At 45.5% G+C, this 21,315-nt stretch overlaps 1 protein-coding gene across 1 annotated transcript in view; it reads right to left on the reverse strand.

Moving 5' to 3' along the window:
- LOC126419513 (uncharacterized) overlaps positions 1-21,315 on the reverse strand; it is a 730,476-nt gene that overhangs the window by 66,362 nt on the left and 642,799 nt on the right. Inside the window, exon 19 of the mRNA XM_050086703.1 lies at positions 17,036-17,136. Within this exon, the coding sequence (XP_049942660.1) occupies positions 17,036-17,136 (101 nt within the window). The remainder of the gene's footprint in view (positions 1-17,035; positions 17,137-21,315) is intronic.

Here is a 21,315-nt window from a genome sequence, read left to right on the forward strand (position 1 = left end):
TTGATTTGTGTTGTATCGTAGTCTCTTAATGGATGTACGAACGATATACATAATGATGAAACGTGGTGAATCGATTAAACTGAAATGTATCACTAAGTTCAAGTGTAAATAAATGCATGATGAGGCATTTGCAGCTGTGTTGATCAAAAAGATGAAGCGAATGATACACATAGTAGGAAACACCGGCTGCAAACAGAACAGTGTTTTCTCATAGAGAAACGCGAAAAACACTTATAAAAATGTCAATCTTTGTTTTACTTATAGGTAAACAATCACAACAATTCGAAATGCAACAGTAAATACCAGCGGGACGGTGCGATAGACGGTCATACTGCGTAATAATGACTTACTACTATCTGCGAAATATGAGATGTATATCAGAAAAGTAATGGAAAGATTTTCAGTCTTCTATCTTTTAAGAAAAAACATTTTTCTTATTCTTCAGAGTAAACTTCTATGCAACGTTTTGTGTAGTTTTCAGAAGAGCAAAGTTATCATATGCATATGCATGGTTCAGAAAGGAAAAAATTCAACTTTCGCTAATGACCGTTATTTTCTTCTACACTAATGGCCATTAAAATTGCTACACCAAGAAGAAATGCAGATGATAAACGGGTATTCACTGGACAAATATATTATATTAGAACTGACATGTGATTACATTTTCACGCAATTTGGGTGCAAAGACCCTGAGAAATCAGTACCCAGAACAACCACCTCTGGCCGTAATAACATCCTTGATACGCCTGGGCATTGAGTGAAACAGAGCTTGGATGGCGTGTACAGGTACAGCTGCCGATGCAGCTACAATACGATACTACAGTTCATCAAGAGTAGTGACTGGCGCATTGTGACGAGCCAGTTGCTCGGCCACCATTGACCAGACGTTTCCAGTTGGTAAGAGATCTGGAGAATGTGCTGGCCAGGGCAGCAGTCGAACATTTTCTGTATCCAGAAAGGCCCGTACAGGACCGGCAACATGCGGTCGTGCATTATCCTGTTGAAATGTAGGGTTTGGCAGGGATCGAATGAAGGGTAGAGCCACGGGTCGTAACACATCTGAAATGTAACGTCCACTGTTCAAAGTACCGTCATTGTGAACAAGAGGTGACCGAGACGTGTAACCAATGGCACCCCATACCATCACGCCAAGTGATACGCCAGTATGGCGATGACGAATGTGCGTTCACCGCAATGTCTCCAAACACGGATACAACCATCATGATGCTGTAAACAGAACCTGGATTCATCCGAAGCAATGACGTTTTGCCATTCGTGCACCCAGGTTCGTCGTTGAGTACACCATCGCAGGCGCTTTGTCCGTGATGCAGCGTCAAGGGTAACCTCAGCCATGGTCTCCGAGCTGATAGTCCATGCTGCTGCAAACGTTTTTGAACTGTTCGTGCAGATGGTTGTTGTCTTTCAAACGTCCCCATCTGTTGACTCAGGTATCGAGACGTGGCTGCACGATCCGTTATAGCCATGCGGATAAGATGCCTGTCATCTCGACTGCTAGTGATACGAGGCCGTTGGGATCCAGCACGGCGTTTCGTATTACCCTCCTGAAGCCACCTATTCCATGTTCTGCTAACAGTCATTGGATCTCGACCAACGCGAACAGCAATGTCGCGATACGATAAACCGCAATCGCGATAGGCTACAATCCGACCTTTATCAAAGTCGGAAACGTGATGGTACGCATTGCTCCTCCTTACACGCGGAACCGCAACAACGTTTCACCAGGCAACGCCGGTCAACTGCTATTTGTGTATGTGAAATCGGTTGGAAACTTTTCTCGTGTCAGCACGTTGTAGGTGTAGCCACCGGCGCCAACCTTGTGTGAATGCTCTGAAAAGCTAATCATTTGCATATCACAGCATCTTCTTCGTGTCGGTTAAATTTCGTGTCTGTAGCACTTCATCTTCGTGGTGTAGCAATTTTAATGGCCAGTAGTGTAGTATTATTAGATTACAAGCGTCTACGTTTGCAACTTCTTCAAAAAATAAAAATGAAAACGAATTCAGTTGACGACAAGGCGCGTTCATTTCTTAATCAATGAGCACCTTTAAGGTATGACACAGTACTGTACTGAAGGAAAGAAGGGTAATACTGAAACGCACATTCCTTTTTTTCGTTCGAAGGGCGTTACAGCCTGAGTAATTGTAGGGACAGAATGCTCACTGAAATCCACTTAGGAACGATTAGCGGCGCACGTAACACTGTAGGATTTCAGCGTGTGGTACACTGATTTCCTATTTATATAGCAATGCATTTAGTAGCTGAAGAGAATCCAGCAGGTGCTCACTACAATTTCCGTATTCGGAACAGCAGGGAAAAGAGCAGAGAATAATGTGTATTACGATAGAGTCTTCAGTAAAGCCTCCGCATTTTTTTGTGAACATTCTTACAGCTATTTAAATAAAATAAATGTTCTTAACATTCTTCGGCTTTAATCTTCATGTCTACATATTTGCAGCCCTCTGCCGCTAGACGGCTCCAATTTATAGTGTGTAACATGGCGGTGTGTAACGTCACTATGTCGGTACTTGAGAACCAATGTACTCTCATTGAGTTTCTAATTTGAGATCGATTCTCATCGACCATCCTTCATACAGTCTCGACTTGGCCCCATCCGATTTTCATCTGTTTCCAAAAGTCAAAGAATATCTTGGACGGCTTCACTTCGATAGTGATGAGGCTGTGCAAGCAGAGGTGAGTTTGTAGCTCCGTCAACAAAGCCAAACATTCTACAATAACGGTATCAGCAAACTGGTCTCTCGCTGGGAGAAATCTCTTCGTCACCACGGTGACTATGTTGAGAAATAGACACGAAGAATAAAAGTGTAGAATGTTAATAACGATTGTTTATTTTAAAAAGTTTTAATAGCTTTCACATAAAAAAATCGGAGGCATTACTTTTCAGCACACCCTAGTATAATGGAAGTTCGAGTTTTAAATTCTCTTTGTAGCCGATGCGATGCCACTATGTTTTGAGGACATCACAGCCACGATTATCGTTACTAAGCACAGTGTGTCGTAAGAAGAAATGCACGAGAATAGATTGACGTTCTTGGTGCGGGAGAAATAAGGAAAGTCTGTTACAAGATATACTCATGGGTTATGAAGAGAGCGAATTACGTATATGAACTACCACAGAATTCAAAATGATGAATCTCTGTAGAGTTGTCTAAATTGTCACAGAAAGAGTAGGAAAATGGTAGTGTGACAGTTACGGAAAGACGCGTTGGCATAACTGTTTAGAAAATACTATGTATCTACCAGCCAGTTAGCGCTGTTGCTGTGTCTATAAAAGAATGTTCTTTCTTGTGGGACTTGCGGAGAAAATGCTATGCAGCCCGTGATGAATTCGCCTTCTGTCATGGAAACTTTATTATAATTAAATTATTTTATTGTATTTTTCAGCCTCTGTTCGCACAATGGTGTCATAGCCGGATTCGACTATTCAGAAAGCCAGCATCAGATGATACTAATAGCGCCTAAATAAAGAGTGTCCAGCGGAGGAGACACTGAGGCACAGGTATCAGGCCAAGTCGTCTCTTCAGATGAGTCCCGGTTATGTATACAGGGAGGTGATACAAGACATCGGATTGCTATATGCATATATACAGATGACGGTAGTATCGCGTAACAGGATTAAAAGAGCAGTGCATTGGCGAAACTTTCATTTGTAGTCAGGTGATTCATGTGAAAAGGTTTCCGAAGTCATTACGACCTCACGACAGAAATTAACAGATTTTGAACGCGGTATGTACTTGGAGCTAGACGCATAATTCATTCCATTTCGGAATTCGTTATGGAATTCAATGTTCCAAGATCCACAGTGTCAACTGTCACGAATACCCAATTTCAGGCCCTACCTCTCACCACGGACAAGGCAGTGGCCTACGGCCTTCACTTAACCACCAATAGAAACGGAGTTTGCGTAGAGGTGTCAATGCTAACAGACAAGCAACTCTGCGTAAATAACCGCAGACATCATTGTGGGACGTGCGGCGAACGTATCTGTTAGGATAATTTGTCGAATTTTGGCGATAATGGGCTATGGCAACAGACGGCCGACGCAAGTGCCTTTCCTAACAGTATATCGCCTGCAGCGCCTCTTCTGTGCGCGTGCCTATATAGATTGGATCCTAGACGACTGGAAAACTGTAGCCTGATCATATGAGTTCTGATTTCAGTTGTAAGAACTGATGGTAGTATTTGAGTGTGGTCCAAAACCCACGAAGCCATACATCCAATTTGTCGACAAGACGCCAAGCAGGCTGGTGGTGGCTCCATAATGGCGCTGATGGTGTGGACTGTGTTTACATTGAAGGAACTGGTTCTTCTGGTACTAGCCTGGACATGGCCATTTTCGGCTGTTTGGGGACCGTTTTGAGCCATTCATGGTCTTCATATTCCCAAACAGCGATGGAATTTTATGGATGACAATGCATCATGTCACCGGACCACAGCTGTTCGCGATTGGTCCGAAGAACATTCTGGACAGTTTGAGAGAATTACTTGGCCACCCAGACCGATTGACATGAGTACCATCGAAAATTTATGGGACGTAATCGAGAGGTCAATTCGTGCACAAAATCCTGCACCGGCAATCCTTTGTAGACGGCTATAGAGGCAGCATGGCTTGGTGTTTCGGCAGGAGACTTCCAACGACTTACTGAGTCATGCCACACAGAGTTGCTGCACTACACCGGGAAAAAGAAGGTACGATACGATATTTCGAGGTATCTGATATTTGTCGATTCAGTGTAAAGTGTTTCAATGAATGTATCCGTTTGTGGAGGCTCCGAGGAGAACTAGCATTATCAGCTTTCATTCGTCATCGTTACACTAGCGCAGCACCCGGGGTGATGGTACTTGCTGCCACTGGATACTCAAAACCATCAGATCTTCTTTTAGTCGGTTGTTTGGACATATTTAGGCCGGTGACTGTGCCCCTTTGATGTCTGCATGACGTTGTTTTTCAGCAAGAAAACGCAAGACCGCAAGTGTCCCGTGTTGTCCTGAACTATTCCTATACGGAGTCCTGACCACGATGTTCTCTGAAATCTCACCCACTGAAAACATCAGGTCATGAGTTGAGGATGAACTGACACACCAACATTCGTGAGCAACGACTCTGGGGTTTTGATGAAGCAGCATCAAATGACTGAGCCGTATCTGTCACCATGGCCAATTTGAAGGGATGCTCATCCGTGTTACAGCCACTGTGATTGCCGTAAGTGACAGCGATGTGTGCTAAATTTCGCACCCTTTACCGTACAGTATGTCCAAAATAAATGTTCCAGTTTAAAAACGCTGTAGAAGGAGAGCGCTGCTCAGGATTACGGCAGAGTTGGGTTGAACAGCATATTAGTGACGCAAGACGCAAGGGAAACATTATGTAACCAAAAAAATCGAAAATCTGGCCAATAGATGGCGCTGTAAGCGTCGGAATATGTACGCCAGCAGACTTGCGGCACCGACTGTTCATCAGTTTACGTCCGAGACGCCGAACATGACTGTCTTAATGAAAGATAGCGTTTTACTAATAAAACTCTTTTACAAGAACGGTGACTCTGCGCCAGTAGCCTATGGTATGAAAAAGACGTTCGTCTGATGTCTGCTAAGTGTATGGAGAATATGATTACGAAAAGACAGCGTCTTCTGAATTGCAGTGTGTCAGAGGGAGGAAAGTAGCGCGACGTCTGTGGAACATGTGGCCACAGCATTGCAGAAGGAGTCGAGCGGTGGTGCGCAAACATGCAGTGCACGAGGCACTACCCGAACGTTTCAAATGCTTGTGAGGACGGTGCGTCAAATCTTATGAAACATCCTGTATTAATATCCACACCCGTGTTCAGAGTAGCTTCCCGCTGACCTGCCAGTAAGACAAACGTTCGCTCTGTAATTTCTTGCTCGCAAGAAAGTGGACAATGAATGGCCACGAAATAATCTGTGGACAGACGAAGCCCATTTTCATCTCAAGACACATGCCAATATGTGGAATTGCAGAATGTGGGCAGTATATCGTAGGGCCGTATTTTTCGAGGAAATGAGTCCTTTCGGTCACTGGTAAACGCTGTGAGAGATTTTTGCGCACCAGCGTCATTCCAGACCGTCAAAAGCGTGGATGTGTGGGTAGAATCTTTTTCGTATAAGATGGCGCTCCTTCGCACATTGCACAGCCAGTGAAGCGGCTGCTGCAGAGGCATGTCGGAAATGCTGGATTTATCAGCCGTCATCTCCCTGCACCCTGGCCGTCCAGATCATTTGATCTTAATCCACGTGCCTTCTGGCTGTCGGGTTATCTGAAAGATGTTGTGTTAGGTGCTCCAATTAGCTGAACTGAAAGCAAACATTGCGAGACCCATTCTGAACGTGATCCCGTCAGACACTTCGATCTACTACGAAACATGCCGTTTCTTGATTCCAACTTATGACAGCTTATTGAACATGTCTTACGCCAGTCTCACGATAGTTAGAAACCGATGTCATTTTGCTTTTTATGCTATATTAAAAACCGATTTTTTCCATCCAATGGTTCAAATGGCTGAAATGGCTCTGAGCACTATGGGACTTAACATCTGTGGTCATCAGTCCCCTAGAACTTAGAACTACTTAAACCTAACTAACCTAAGAACATCACACACATCCATGCCCGAGGCAGGATTCGAACGTGCGACCGTAGCAGTCGCACGGTTCCGGACTGAGCGCCTAGAACCGCTAGACCACAGCGGCCGGCTTTCCATCCAATGTGGTACTATCGAGCTGTGATGGATGGGCTTACTTAACAGGGTCACATCTGTTGACAGCCGAGCTTGTGCAGTCATGCACATTGAACAGCGCCGATGAAGTAATGTGCAACTAAAAACCATAGCCATCATATTACGATTCATCTGTCATTTGTATCCGGCCCCATTTACGTTAAAACGCTAACAGCGCCAACTACCGGCAATTTTCTTTAAATTTTAATTCCTATGCTCCAAGACGTTTCCTCGCTGCGTCAATAATATGTTGTTCAAATTTGACGTCCTTCAGAGCAGTGGTTCTCTTTCTACAGCCTTATGAAACTGGAAATTCGCTTATTGACACCCTGCATTAGTCAACGCCTATTTTACACATACAGTAAGTACCATTTCGTTGCTTGCCATCCATTATGCAACACTAATTTTGATACCCGGCAGTTTAGTTAGGAAACGCTAACGGTGCTTCATTTGTAATGAAACTGTACGCGAGAAAGTGAATCAGCGTGTAACAAACTTAACGTAATGGCGTTTTAGGCACCTTCTAAAGCGGTGTAGAATGGAACGAAATGCCACCACAGAAGATCATTTCCTAGTTCTGTGTTACTCTAGTAAGGTGGTTGTTAGTAGGAATGGTCAAGAGTATGGTTAAGAAACGCTTTGTCTCCTGGCGTTTCGTTCCAAACAGCGAACAACACTGAATGAGGCCTTTTGAATGCGAGAAGTAAATCTGTGAAATAGTGAAATAAGGGGACTGGAATGAAAACTCAAAAGGAAAATTTTTCCGTGGTTACGAGTCGAAAATTTTTCGTAACCAGCTTAAAGTACTTTAGAGACGAAGTCAAGACGTATGTGTAATAATGTTCTTCCGCAATCTGTCTTCAGGTTGCAGTGTTAAATATAGCGCCGGTAACACTTCAAATATTCAGATGTGTGTGAATTCCTAAGGGACCAAACTGCTGAGGTCATCGGTCCCTGGTCTTACACGCTACTTAAACCAAACATCACATACACATCACATACACCCATGCCCTAGGGAAGGCACGAATCTCCGGCGGGAGGCGTCGCTCAAACCAACACATGGCGCCTCAATCCGCGCGGCCACTCCGCGCGGGGGTAACACTTCTGTTTATTCCGCCTGAGGGACGACAGGCAAGCAATCGTAGTTTAATGTTTCCATGTAACATTCATATTTCATCTAGCTGAGTACCTGGCGTTACCCCAGGTATGTATTTATTCCAATTATCTTAGTCCATTTCCTCATTCCTCCTCTCCCTGTCCGTCTCCTTCGGCCCCCTCTCTGTCCACCACCTTCCCCTCCCCCCCTCTCTCATTGTCCACCTCGACCCCATCCCACCCCACTTTCTGTCCATCTCCTCCTGCCTCTTTCTCTGCCCATATTTTACTTCCCCCTTCTTTCTCTGTCAATCTGCTCCTCCCCACTCTCTCTGTCCATTTGCTCCTGCCCCCTCTGTCCGTCCCCTCTCACTCCCTTTATCTCCTCATCATTTCCTCTATCTTTTCGTCACCCTATCTCTGTCCGTCTCCTTTTCCCTCTTTTCTGTCCATTTCCTCTTCCCTCTTTATGTCCATCTCCTCTTCCTCCATATGTGTGTTCATCTTCTCCTTCAATAGTTCCGGAACTTGTACAGAAAATTGGAACAGATGTCAACATAAACATCATTTCTGCCCTTTTTATTGCTCATGAAAACTACAATCTGCCCTTTTTATTGCTCATGAAAACTACACATTGCATCTTGTACCACAATAAAGCGAGACCTTCAGAGGTGGTGGTCCAGGTTGCTGTACACACCAGTACCTCCAATACCCAATAGCACGTCCTCTTGCACTGATACATGAATGTATTCTTTGTGGATACTATCCACTAGTTCATCAAGGCACTGTTGGTCCAGACTGTCCCGCTCCTCAACGGTGATTCGGCGTAGGTCTTTGGAGTGGCCGTTCTTAAGCAGCCCTTTTCAATCTATCCCAGGCTTGTTCGATACGGTTCATGTCTGGAGAACATGGTGGCCACTCTAGTCGATCGATGTCGTTGTACTGAAGGAAGTCATTCACAAGATGTGCACGATGGAGGCGCGAATTGTCGTCCATGAAGACGAATGCCTCGCCAATATCCTGCCGAAATGGTTGCACTATCGGTCGGAGGATGGCATTTACGTTTCGTGCAGCCGTTACGGTGCATTCTATGACCGCCAGCTGCGTACATCGGTCCCACACAATGCCACACCAAAACAGCAGGGAACCTCGACGTTGGTGCACACGCTAGACAGTGTGTCTAAGGCGTTCAGCCTGACCGGGTTGCCTCCAAACACGTCCCTGACGATTGTCTGGTTGAAGGCATATGCGACACTTCATCGGTGAAGAGAACGTAATGCCAATCCTGAGTGGCACATTCGACATGTTGTTGGGGCTATCTGTACCGCGCTGCATGGTGTCGTGGTTGCAAAGATGGACCTCGCCTAGGACGTCAGGAGTGAAGTTGCGCATCATGCAGCCTACTGCGCACAGTTTGAGTCGTAACACGACGTCCTATGGCTGAACGAAAAGGATTATTCAACATGGTGGCGTTGCTGTCAGGGTTCCTCCAAGCCATAATCCGTAAATAGCGGTCATCCACTGCAGTAGAAGCCCTTGGGCGCGGCCTGAGCGAGGCATGTCATCGACAGTTCCTGTCTCGCTGTATCTCCTCCATGTCCGAGCAACATCGCTTTGGTTCACTCCGAGACGCCTGGACACTTCCGTAGTTGAGAGCCCTTCCTGGCACAAAGTAACAATGCGTACTCTATCGAAACGCGATATTGACCGTCTAGGCATGGTTGAACTACAGACAACACGAACCGTGTACCTCCTTCCTGGTGGAATGACTGGAACTGATCTGCTGTCGAACCCTCTCCGTCTAATAGGCCCTGCTCATGCATGGTTGTTTACATCTTCGGGCGGGTTTAGTGACTTCTCTGAACGGTCAAAGGGACTGTTTCTGTGATACAATATCCACAGTTAACGTCTATCTTCAGGAGTTCTGGGAATCGGGGTGATGCAAAATGTTTTTTGATGTGTGTAGTATGTGTACCAAGTTCGACAGCAGTCGACCTAGCGCCTGACGAGGAGCTTTTATCTGTGGCTTTGCCATCATATGCACATGACACATACTTTTTGCATGCACTTAACACAAATTTCACCTGTGTATCTAACGAATTTCCGCTTTCGTTTCTTTTTCACGCGGCACAAAATTTATGAAGTAATATCTCCTGAATTGTGTTTCGTACAGTGCTATCATTTTTAGATACATACAGCGCCACATGTGGTCACTGTCTGTTAAACGTTTTGCTATTACAGTAGCGAAGAAGTGCTAAATTTAAATGTCATTCGAGATGCGACAGTTTTTCTCACATCTCGTTGTTTATGACGACGGATCTCCTATACTGTGTGTAATACATTGACATAATTTTGCAGATAAATTCAGAGCTATATGTGAATACTTACTGGAAAGTGTATCGCGAATGCAGTTAGTAATAAAGAAGTAATAAATTAAAGCGTCATGACTGATGCGGCAGTTTTTCTGCATGAACAGCGAAAATATAATAAGCGGTAAACCTTTTTCTGTCAGAATGAAATTTTCACTCTGCAGTGGAGTGTGTGCTGATATGAAACTTCCTGGAAGATTAAAACTGTGTGCCGGACCGAGACTCGAAGTCGGTCCGGCACACAGTTTTATCTGCCAGGAAGTTTCTTTTCTTTCATACTCTTGTGGGAGTTGTCAGCGAGAAAAGCTTTAGCACAGGTTAGAAATTATGTGTAAAGTTTGTTGCAAGTCACTACCTGCTCTCAGTCGCAGAGAATGGATGAATATAGTCATGGTATTCGAGCGTTATGGGCTACATTTCTTTTTCACCCCCAATCCATTCCTTTGACATGTTGATGATTCTTACTCCCATAGCCATTTTTTGCGGACAATAACTGATATGAGTACTAAGTTTGGTTGAAATCGGTTCAGTGGTTTAGGAGGAGATGTGAAACATACATACAAACATACACTCCTGGAAATGGAAAAAAGAACGCATTAACACCGGTGTGTCAGACCCACCATACTTGCTCCGGACACTGCGAGAGGGCTGTACAAGCAATGATCACACGCACGGCACAGCGGACACACCAGGAACCGCGGTGTTGGCCGTCGAATGGCGCTAGCTGCGCAGCATTTGTGCACCGCCGCCATCAGTGTCAGCCAGTTTGCCGTGGCATACGGAGCTCCATCGCAGTCTTTAACACTGGTAGCATGCCGCGACAGCGTGGACGTGAACCGTATGTGCAGTTGACGGACTTTGAGCGAGGGCGTATAGTGGGCATGCGGGAGGCCGGGTGGACGTACCGCCGAATTGCTCAACACGTGGGGAGTGAGGTCTCCACAGTACATCGATGTTGTCGCCAGTGGTCGGCGGAAGGTGCACGTGCCCGTCGACCTGGGACCGGACCGCAGCGACGCACGGATGCACGCCAAGACCGTAGGATCCTACGCAGTGCCATAGGGGACCGCACCGCCACTTCCCAGCAAATTAGGGACACTGTTGCTCCTGGGGTATCGGCGAGGACCATTCGCAACCGTCTCCATGAAGCTGGGCTACGGTCCCGCACACCGTTAGGCCGTCTTCCGCTCACGCCCCAACATCGTGCAGCCCGCCTCCAGTGGTGTCGCGACAGGCGTGAATGGAGGGACGAATGGAGACGTGTCGTCTTCAGCGATGAGAGTCGCTTCTGCCTTGGTGCCAATGATGGTCGTATGCGTGTTTGGCGCCGTGCAGGTGAGCGCCACAATCAGGACTGCATACGACCGAGGCACACAGGGCCAACACCCGGCATCATGGTGTGGGGAGCGGTCTCCTACACTGGCCGTAAACCACTGGTGATCGTCGAGGGGACACTGAATAGTGCACGGTACATCCAAACCGTCATCGGACCCATCGTTCTACCATTCCTAGACCGGCAAGGGAACTTGCTGTTCCAACAGGACAATGCACGTCCGCATGTATCCCGTGCCACCCAACGTCCTCTAGAAGGTGTAAGTCAACTACCCTGGCCAGCAAGATCTCCGGATCTGTCCCCCATTGAGCATATTTGGGACTGGATGAAGCGTCGTCTCACGCGGTCTGCACGTCCAGCACGAACGCTGGTCCAACTGAGGCGCCAGGTGGAAATGGCATGGCAAGCCGTTCCACAGGACTACATCCAGCATCTCTACGATCGTCTCCATGGGAGAATAGCAGCCTGCATTGCTGCGAAAGGTGGATATACACTGTACTAGTGCCGACATTGTGCGTGCTCTGTTGCCTGTGTCTATGTGCCTGTGGTTCTGTCAGTGTGATCATGTGATGTATCTGACCCCAGGAATGTGTCAATAAAGTTTCCCCTTCCTGGGACAATGAATTCACGGTGTTCTTATTTCAATTTCCATGAGTGTACATACATGCACACTTACGCATTCGGTGCTCCCCTATGCTGCCACGCTGCTATGGTTGCCATGGTGGATGTCCATGTTTTTCCAGAGTTGATTCTTGTTTTGCTGCAAACTAGCTCATTTACTAGCTCAAAACGCCTCACATGTGTCAATGGCTGTAGGATCCCCCACAGAAAAGCGGACATGTCGGACCTCGCAGGTGTCAATCGCGAGGGACCGATGGTTGTCTGCTATACGCTGAGTGTGGTTCTCCTGAAGCCATCGATTCCTTATTCGCATAACAGTCGTGGGATCACATCCAACGTGAGCGACGGTATCGCTGCTGTCTAGATAGACCACGATCTTGCCGCTATCAAATTTCGAAACGTGCTAATAGACTTTCCCACTTCTCAGGCGAGACCTAACACGATGTTCTTACAAACAAGCAACGTTAAATGCGATTTATGGATGAGAAATAAGCTGATGAATGTTTCCTCGTATATAGATTGTAAACGGTGTTACTCACACTTACTTGGTAAGACTGCTCAGGAACTCTGATCGTTTGCGTATCCAAGCGAGTAGTACACATTATGCCATTTTGAAGTTTTCTGCATGCCGCCGTCATCGTATTGCTATTTTAATGAGCAGTAGTGTATTGTAAGATGGCCAGCGACCCTGAGAAGATGGTATGCGCACGTTGCTCTTTTTGGTCAATAATACAGACAAATTTTTAATGTTAATCTATGTAATAAATTTACGCAATCCATGGAAAGAAAATATTGATTACTGACTGATTGTCGAAGGAACTGTTTGTATAATGCCATAGCTTATAGATCATGTTACTATTGCGCAAATGCTAACAAATGAAGAATAGTCATTATCTGTAATCAGATTTCAATAGACTATCATTCTTGAAGTAAATGGTTGTAGCTCCGTCATCAGATGTTACTTATGACGGAGCTACGACCATTTCTTTGAATTATGAAACAAGTTGAGAACCTATTCTTCACCTGTAGCATGCTGCAAGTTCGTATACTATTACACTATTAAAAGTCATTGAAAAGAAATATTATGAAATTAACTGTCTTATTTAACGTGAACCTACCCACAGTTGTAACTACTTAAGACTGTAGGGGAAGCAAACGTAAACCTCAGCATCCAGAGAGTACCATTTGAGTTGTTGTTGGTGTGAGCAGCTATTCTTTGCCTGCTGAATTGCAGAAGAGTCCAACAAAAATATTTGTCTCCCTGTAAAGTGTCCTACTTTCTGTATTGATTTGTAAGAAAAAAGATTTTAATCATATTTTATTTATGCTCTGTCTTGGTGCTCTCCGTGAGTGTTATTCAATCAAGAATTTATTCATGAAGAAGACAGTCAGTCACAAATACACTCCTGGAAATTGAAATAAGAACACCATGAATTCATTGTCCCAGGAAGGGGAAACTTTATTGACACATTCCTGGGGTCAGATACATCACATGATCACACTGACAGAACCACAGGCACATAGACACAGGCAACAGAGCATGCACAATGTCGGCACTAGTACAGTGTATATCCACCTTTCGCAGCAATGCAGGCTGCTATTCTCCCATGGAGACGATCGTAGAGATGCTGGATGTAGTCCTGTGGAACGATTTGCCATGCCATTTCCACCTGGCGCCTCAGTTGGACCAGCGTTCGTGCTGGACGTGCAGACCGCGTGAGACGACGCTTCATCCAGTCCCAAACATGCTCAATGGGGGACAGATCCGGAGATCTTGCTGGCCAGGGTAGTTGACTTACACCTTCTAAAGCTCGTTGGGTGGCACGGGATACATGCGGACGTGCATTGTCCTGTTGGAACAGCAAGTTCCCTTGCCGGTCTAGGAATGGTAGAACGATGGGTTCGATGACGGTTTGGATGTACCGTGCACTATTCAGTGTCCCCTCGACGATCACCAGTGGTGTACGGCCAGTGTAGGAGATCGCTCCCCACACCATGATGCCGGGTGTTGGCCCTGTGTGCCTCGGTCGTATGCAGTCCTGATTGTGGCGCTCACCTGCAAGGCGCCAAACACGCATACGACCATCATTGGCACCAAGGCAGAAGCGACTCTCGTCGCTGAAGACGACACGTCTCCATTCGTCCCTCCATTCACGCCTGTCGCGACACCACTGGAGGCGGGCTGCACGATGTTGGGGCGTGAGCGGAAGACGGCCTAACGGTGTGCGGGACCGTAGCCCAGCTTCATGGAGACGTTTGCGAATGGTCCTCGCCGATACCCCAGGAGCAACAGTGTCCCTAATTTGCTGGGAAGTGGCGGTGCGGTCCCCTACGGCACTGCGTAGGATCCTACGGTCTTGGCGTGCATCCGTGCGTCGCTGCGGTCCGGTCCCAGGTCGACGGGCACGTGCACCTTCCGCCGACCAATGGCGACAACATCGATGTACTGTGGAGACCTCACGCCCCACGTGTTGAGCAATTCGGCGGTACGTCCACCCGGCCTCCCGCATGCCCACTATACGCCCTCGCTCAAAGTCCGTCAACTGCACATACGGTTCACGTCCACGCTGTCGCGGCATGCTACCAGTGTTAAAGACTGCGATGGAGCTCCGTATGCCACGGCAAACTGGCTGACACTGACGGCGGCGGTGCACAAATGCTGCGCAGCTAGCGCCATTTGACGGCCAACACCGCAGTTCCTGGTGTGTCCGCTGTGCCGCGCGTGTGATCATTGCTTGTGCAGCCCTCTCGCAGTGTCCGGAGCAAGTATGGTGGGTCTGACACACCGGTGTCAATGTGTTCTTTTTTCCATTTCCAGGAGTGTACTTTTAAGAAGCCTTACTGCAACAACCTATTTCGGGACATGATACCCATCTTTATACGGCTGCACTAGTAGCGTATCGAAATCGACTACTGTGTATCGTCTGTTCTGGAACTGCAGATGAATAATTTAGCAGTTACCGTCGCTTTATTTGCTGTGTGCATGACTTGTATAATATAGAGAAATATGTTTTCAACTTTTACACACTATCTTATTTTACTGTATTATACAATCAGCCACACAGCGTATAAAGAGGAGTTAACTACTCAATCATTCTTGGGAAGTATCGGAGCAGACGACATGCTTTTGACAATTATTATAATGTAATAAAGCAACGGTTGCCATCTGAATATGCACATAGTGGACCGAAATAGGCCGTGGCTATTTTTTTAAACAAAGCTGAGTTCTCCGTCAAAAAGCTTTGAAAGAATTTTATTTTTACGAAACGTTTTTAAAGAATTTACCACAAAAGAAATATTGTGTTGTAAGGTAACACTTTTTCGCGTAGGCTTTGTTGTGGTGAGGATTAGCGAGTTTCTGTTGTAATCTACGTGTATATTTCCGTAACATAGACATATCTTCTCAGCACAGAGAAGAATTTGAAATATCATTTTATGTTTTATTTTATAAGAAATTAAAATAGGAATTAAGGCCGTGGAAGTTAATTTTTGTTTTCAACGACGCTAAATAATTCCTGTTGTTCGCTATAGAGAAAATTATCTGACAAAAGGACGGGAATGCCAACTCGCCGTCACCGATGAAAACTTGAAAGAGAGAGAAGAGCATTGGTGACAGTTAAATTAAACGGCATCCGTGATATTATAAAAATGTATAATGCTCTTTGATTTAGAGGTATAACAACGAATAGGACTTCTGTGATTGCAAAAAAGAGAAAGGTACATTAAAAATTGTTCGAGACGAGAGAGAGAGAGAAGCTGTTATTTTGTGGGAGACTATCATATAGTCTGTGTTGGTAACAGAAACACATCCGCTTATTTACCAGAGTGCACAAAATTTTGAAAAATTTCGTTACGTAGAATGAGTACTAGACTTTGAATATGCTGAGAAAGTGGAGATAATTATTTAGAGCCGGAACACGACACTGTACTTACGTGGGGCCAACTTCGACTCTCCTTTTCAGATAGGAGCGTAGCGACAGCTTTGTTAAGTAATGAAAAAGCCACCTTAATAAGATTTCAGATTTGACTGGAAATCTAGCCAATTTTTTTGGCAATGGTGGTACAATGTACGTATGCAGTTATAGTAAAGAGAGTACTAGTTTGGTGCTTTCTGTTAAAAGAGACATCCGAAAGCTTTTCGGCTTTTTTGCAGAAGTGGTTGCCGGTCTGTGTGTGACGATGGGGGAGCAATCAGTTTCAGTCTTGAATTAATGTTGTTTTTGTTTACTATTTCTAGAGAACACATAATTTTTCTTTTCAGTTGTCCCATAGATACAACAAGAGAGAGAGAGAGAGAGAGAGAGAGAGAGAGAGAGAGAGAGAGAGAGAGAGAAATGTCTCGTGACAAGGTTTCATGGTCACTAATCATTTCAAGATGGAACACTACGTACTATAAAACTCGCTATGTTTACGATAGAGGATTATTACCCATTGATATCCCGGCGACCGAGTTAAAACAGTATATCGCTGTTCACTTTCGAAGCCCGACTGGTATGGTTGCTAGTGTGCAGTTTCTACGTTTCAGTGTTTCGTTTGCTCCAAACCTACGAAGTCCGATGTTGTCACGATAATCAAACCTTCGGATACCAGCAAACGAAAATTCAGGTAAATGAGAAATTATAAACCGAACGCGAGGGAACACGCTAGTGTGAACGTGATAAGGCACTGACAGCAGACGCCTTCAGATAAGCGGCAGCGAGCACTGGCTACGGCAGACGTGGGGTCGGTCTTACTTGACAGGCACGGCTGGTGTAGTGTTGGAGGCGGCAGCGGCTGCGGCTGCGACGCACGTGGGTGGCGGTTGCGGGTCTGCTTCCGCCCCTGGGGGCGGCGGCCGCCCCACGGACGCTGGCGGGGGCGACGCCATCTCCACTGACGGCCTCCACGCGTCGTTTTCTTTGGCGATTCCTGGCACTGCTGGGACGGGCAGCTGGTCGTCGTCTACGTCCTGCGGGAACAGCGCGGCCACACTACGTTTCAGTACAAACAAGTAAAATGGTACAAGGTGTTCGCAGTTCTCCGGAAAATAGGTGCAAGCTATAGGAAAAAGACTACAAGAGGGAAAATACAGGGTGGGCTCAAAAAATACGGTGAATGAATCTTTATAGCTGCAACTGCAGAAGGTACAATCATTTGAAGTAATCTGTCCGATAGCTCGATCCGTTGAGACATGCAGCGTTAAGTCAGCTTCCAGAGATGCTATAGTAAGACCGTGTCTATCGCACATCATGGGTTTCGAACAACACGTGAAAATTCCTCTTCAAGTTGGGAAAAGTGTTTAAAAAAACTCACGAAATGTTGAGATTGGTGAATGGAGATAAGGTTGTAACTCTGAAAGCTTTTTAAAAGTGACATGAGCGATTTAAAAGCGGAAATGAATCGGGACGTACATTAACTTGAAAAACAGAAGAAAATGTGCAAAAGTGACAAAAATCGTTCGATCAAAGACACAAATAACTACTCGACAGCTTACCGAAGAACTTAGCATCTCCTACGGGTCTGTGCAAAGCACTTTAACCGATAATTTGCAAATGAGACGAGATTGTACGAAAATTGTTCCCATGAGCAGAAGGAAAATCGTCTGTTAGTTTGCACGGAGTTGAAGGATCGTCTTCGTTCGTATCTAAAATTGTAACTGCGGTGAAACTTGGGTCAGCGGGGATGACTCTGAGACGAAAATTCAGAGTTCTCATTGGAAAACCACTGAATCTCTTCACCCTAAAATGGCACGTTATTTAAACTAGAGTATCACAGTCACGCTCATTGCTTTTTTACAATGGTGAGTGCGTAGTGTCATCAGAGTTAGTTCCAAGGGGAACAACTGAAATTGCCTAACCTTACGCGGTTGTACTGCAATATTTGCGAAAAGATTAAGAAGAAAGCGAACAGAAAAATGGTTCAATGGCTTCCTTCTTCATCAAGGCAATGTACCCATCCACATCTCTTTTGATTCGTGACTTTTTGCCTGGAAAAAGTGTTCCTGTCAACATCCTCCTTACCAGATTTAGCACCATGCGACTTATGGCTCTTCCCAACATTTAAAATCGTGCTTAAAGGAAAACGTTTTGATAATATTCCTGATATTGAGAGGCTCACCACAGAACAGCTGAACACCCTTCCAAAACAAGCTTTCCAGAAATGGTTCCAGTCATATATTCAACGTTGCGATAGGGGCACTGGTAGCCAAGGACAGTGGTTCGAAAAAGATTAAATCTAATACCATGTAAGCTTATAACTTTGTTTCCAATAAAACTATTCGCCGTTTTTTATCACACCTCGTAAGAATAGAATTTTGGAAATTTGTGGTGAGGTCTTAAGGGACCAAACTGCTGAGGTCATCGGTTCCTAAGCGTACTCACTACTTAATCTATCTTACGCTAACTTATGCTAAGGACAACACGCACACACATGCCCGAGGGAGGACTCGAACCTCCGACGGGGGGAGCCGCACGGACCGTGAAAAGACGCCCCAGACCACGCGGCGTAAGAATAGAAGACCAAAGAGGAAGTAAGGGGAATAAGACAAGGGAGCAGCCTTTCGCCCCTTCTCTTCAATCTGTACATCGAAGAAAACTGAAATAAAAGACAGGTTTAGTAGTGGGATTAGAGTTCATGGCAAAAAGTTATCAATAACATTAATTGATAACATTGGTATCCTCAGTATAAGTGACCTTTTGAATGGGATGAACAGTCCCTTGAGGACACACTTTTGACTAAGTGCAAACCATAAGACGACGAAGGTAATGAGAAATAGCAGAAACGGGGTTCGTGATAAATTTAACGTCAGAACTGTGGACCAAGAAGTGGACGAAGTAAAGGAATTCTGCTACCTCGGAAGCACAATTACGCGTGAAGGATGAAACAAGGAGGACATAGCAAATAAACTAGAACAGGAAAAAGGATATTTCTGGCCCAAAAAGTCTGCTGGTGTCAATAAACGACCTTCATTTGAGTAAGAAATTTATGGGATTGTATGTATGAGATACAGCATTGTATGGAACTGATTCATGGACTGTGTGAAAACTGGAAAAAGGAGTCGAAGTATTTGAGATGTGATGCTTTGGAAGGATTTTCAAAATTAGGTGGCCTGATAAGAAATGAAGGGTTCTGCTCAGAGCTGGTGAGGAGAGGAACATGTGTGAAACAATGGCTACAAGATGGCACAGGATGACAGGACACGTGTTAAGAAATGAGATAATAACTTCCAATGATAAAAGAGGGCGTTCATTGTAGGTGCTATTTGACTCAAATGGCTCAAATGGCTCTGAGCACTATGGGACTCAACATCTGAGGTCATCAGTCCCCTAGAACTTAGAACTACTTAAACCTAACTAACCTAAGGACATCACACACATGCATGCCCGAGGCAGGATTCGAACCTGCTATTTGAGATGAAAAGGTTGGTGTAGGAGAGGATTGCGCTGTGGGCCACATGAAACATGTCAGAAGACGGATGAAATGGGAAAAAAAGCAAGTGTAACACAACAATTAAACACACAAACTAAAACCTTTTTCTTGTCAATCGTCAAAATGGCGTAATGTTCAAAGTTTCTCATCTTGACTGCGTATAATATTTCTCATAATTTCCGGTTTTCCTCCAGGGACAAGTTTTTGATTTAATATTAATTAACTGGAACATACTTGATAAGCCAGAACATAAGGACCACTACCCACCGCCACGTCGGGTGCCGCCTGACGACATTGTGGGCACGTGACGCTGTAACAAAAGTATGTAAGCGGAGCAGACATGTACAGGGGATCACCCTAGTGAAGATACGGGATGCAGAAGGCGAAATACATTGGGATAAGCGACTTTGAAAAGGGCAGATTATTATTACGCAGAGCCTGTGAACGACTATCTCGAAAACGGCTAAGCTGGTCCAATGTTAATGTGGTAGCGTCGTGAGCGTCTACGGAAAGAGGTAGCACTACGCGCTAAATGGTTGGACATCCACAACTCTTCACAGAACGTGGGGTACGGAGGCTTCTCTACTCGGTAAAGGAGGATAGCTGGTGATTTGTGCCATCTCTGCCGAAAGAGCACAAAGCTGGTGGACGCACAACTGTTTCCTAGCACGCCCTTCACTGTACATTGTTGAATTCATCGTACATTGTTGAACATGGAGCTTCGCAGCATGCCACCCAACATGTTGACTAAACGACATCGTCAATTACGATTGCAGTGGACACGTGACCATCGGAATTCGACCATCAACGAATGGACAAGTCTCGGCTCTTCGCGTAAATCACATTTTTGCTACACTAGGGCGATTGTCACCCCCACACACGCTGTCATCGAAGTGATCGGCGGCTGGAAACATGGAGCGCGGCACGAACGCAGGCTGGTGGAAGCAGTATTACGCTATTTGGGAGACATTCTTCTGCGCTTGCGTGGGACTTGTGGTAGTAATTGAGCACACAGTGACAGCTGCGAACCATCTACATCCCTTCATGTTTGATGTCATCTTTCAGCTGTATAACTGTTCGTGACTCAGAGCCAGAGCGATGCACGCAGAATCAGTGATGTATTTCGTTCCAAAGACGGACAAACAAGCTATTAAGAAGGTGGTCATAATGTTTTGGTTCATCAGTGTAAATGTTAATAATCTGACTTTTAATGAGAGTACAGTATACACAGGTCAGTCATAAAATAATGCCTCCTGATTTAACCCGAACTTTAATAGGATAAAGAGAACATACACACTTTAGTCAATAAGTAATGCCTCCTAATTTTTTTTATTTTTGTCAATACGTTCCAGTACAACTAAAACACGAGATTGACGACTAATTTATGACTTTTCAATATAATCTCTACCCATTTCCACAAGTTTGGTCCATCATTTAACAAGGACATGTAATCCAGCGTGGTATAACAGACGGTCCCGCCTCCTTGGTACCTAAGTTGCACAAGCCTTTGGGTATCCCAGCTGAATGATCGTCATCACATCACCTTTTCCGAGGACGGTAATGTGACGCAAATAATTTGCAGTCGCTCGGCTGTCACCAAGAACGACGTCGTCGACTCTGTGAATGTTGTGTGGAGACACTGCAGTACCGCGCGGAGTGGCCACGCGGTTTGAGGCGTCACGTCACGGACTGCGTGGCCACTCCCGGCACATAAGTGGCA

The sequence above is a fragment of the Schistocerca serialis genome, chromosome 9 (genome assembly GCF_023864345.2).
Source record: "Schistocerca serialis cubense isolate TAMUIC-IGC-003099 chromosome 9, iqSchSeri2.2, whole genome shotgun sequence".
Lineage (NCBI taxonomy): Eukaryota > Metazoa > Arthropoda > Insecta > Orthoptera > Acrididae > Schistocerca > Schistocerca serialis.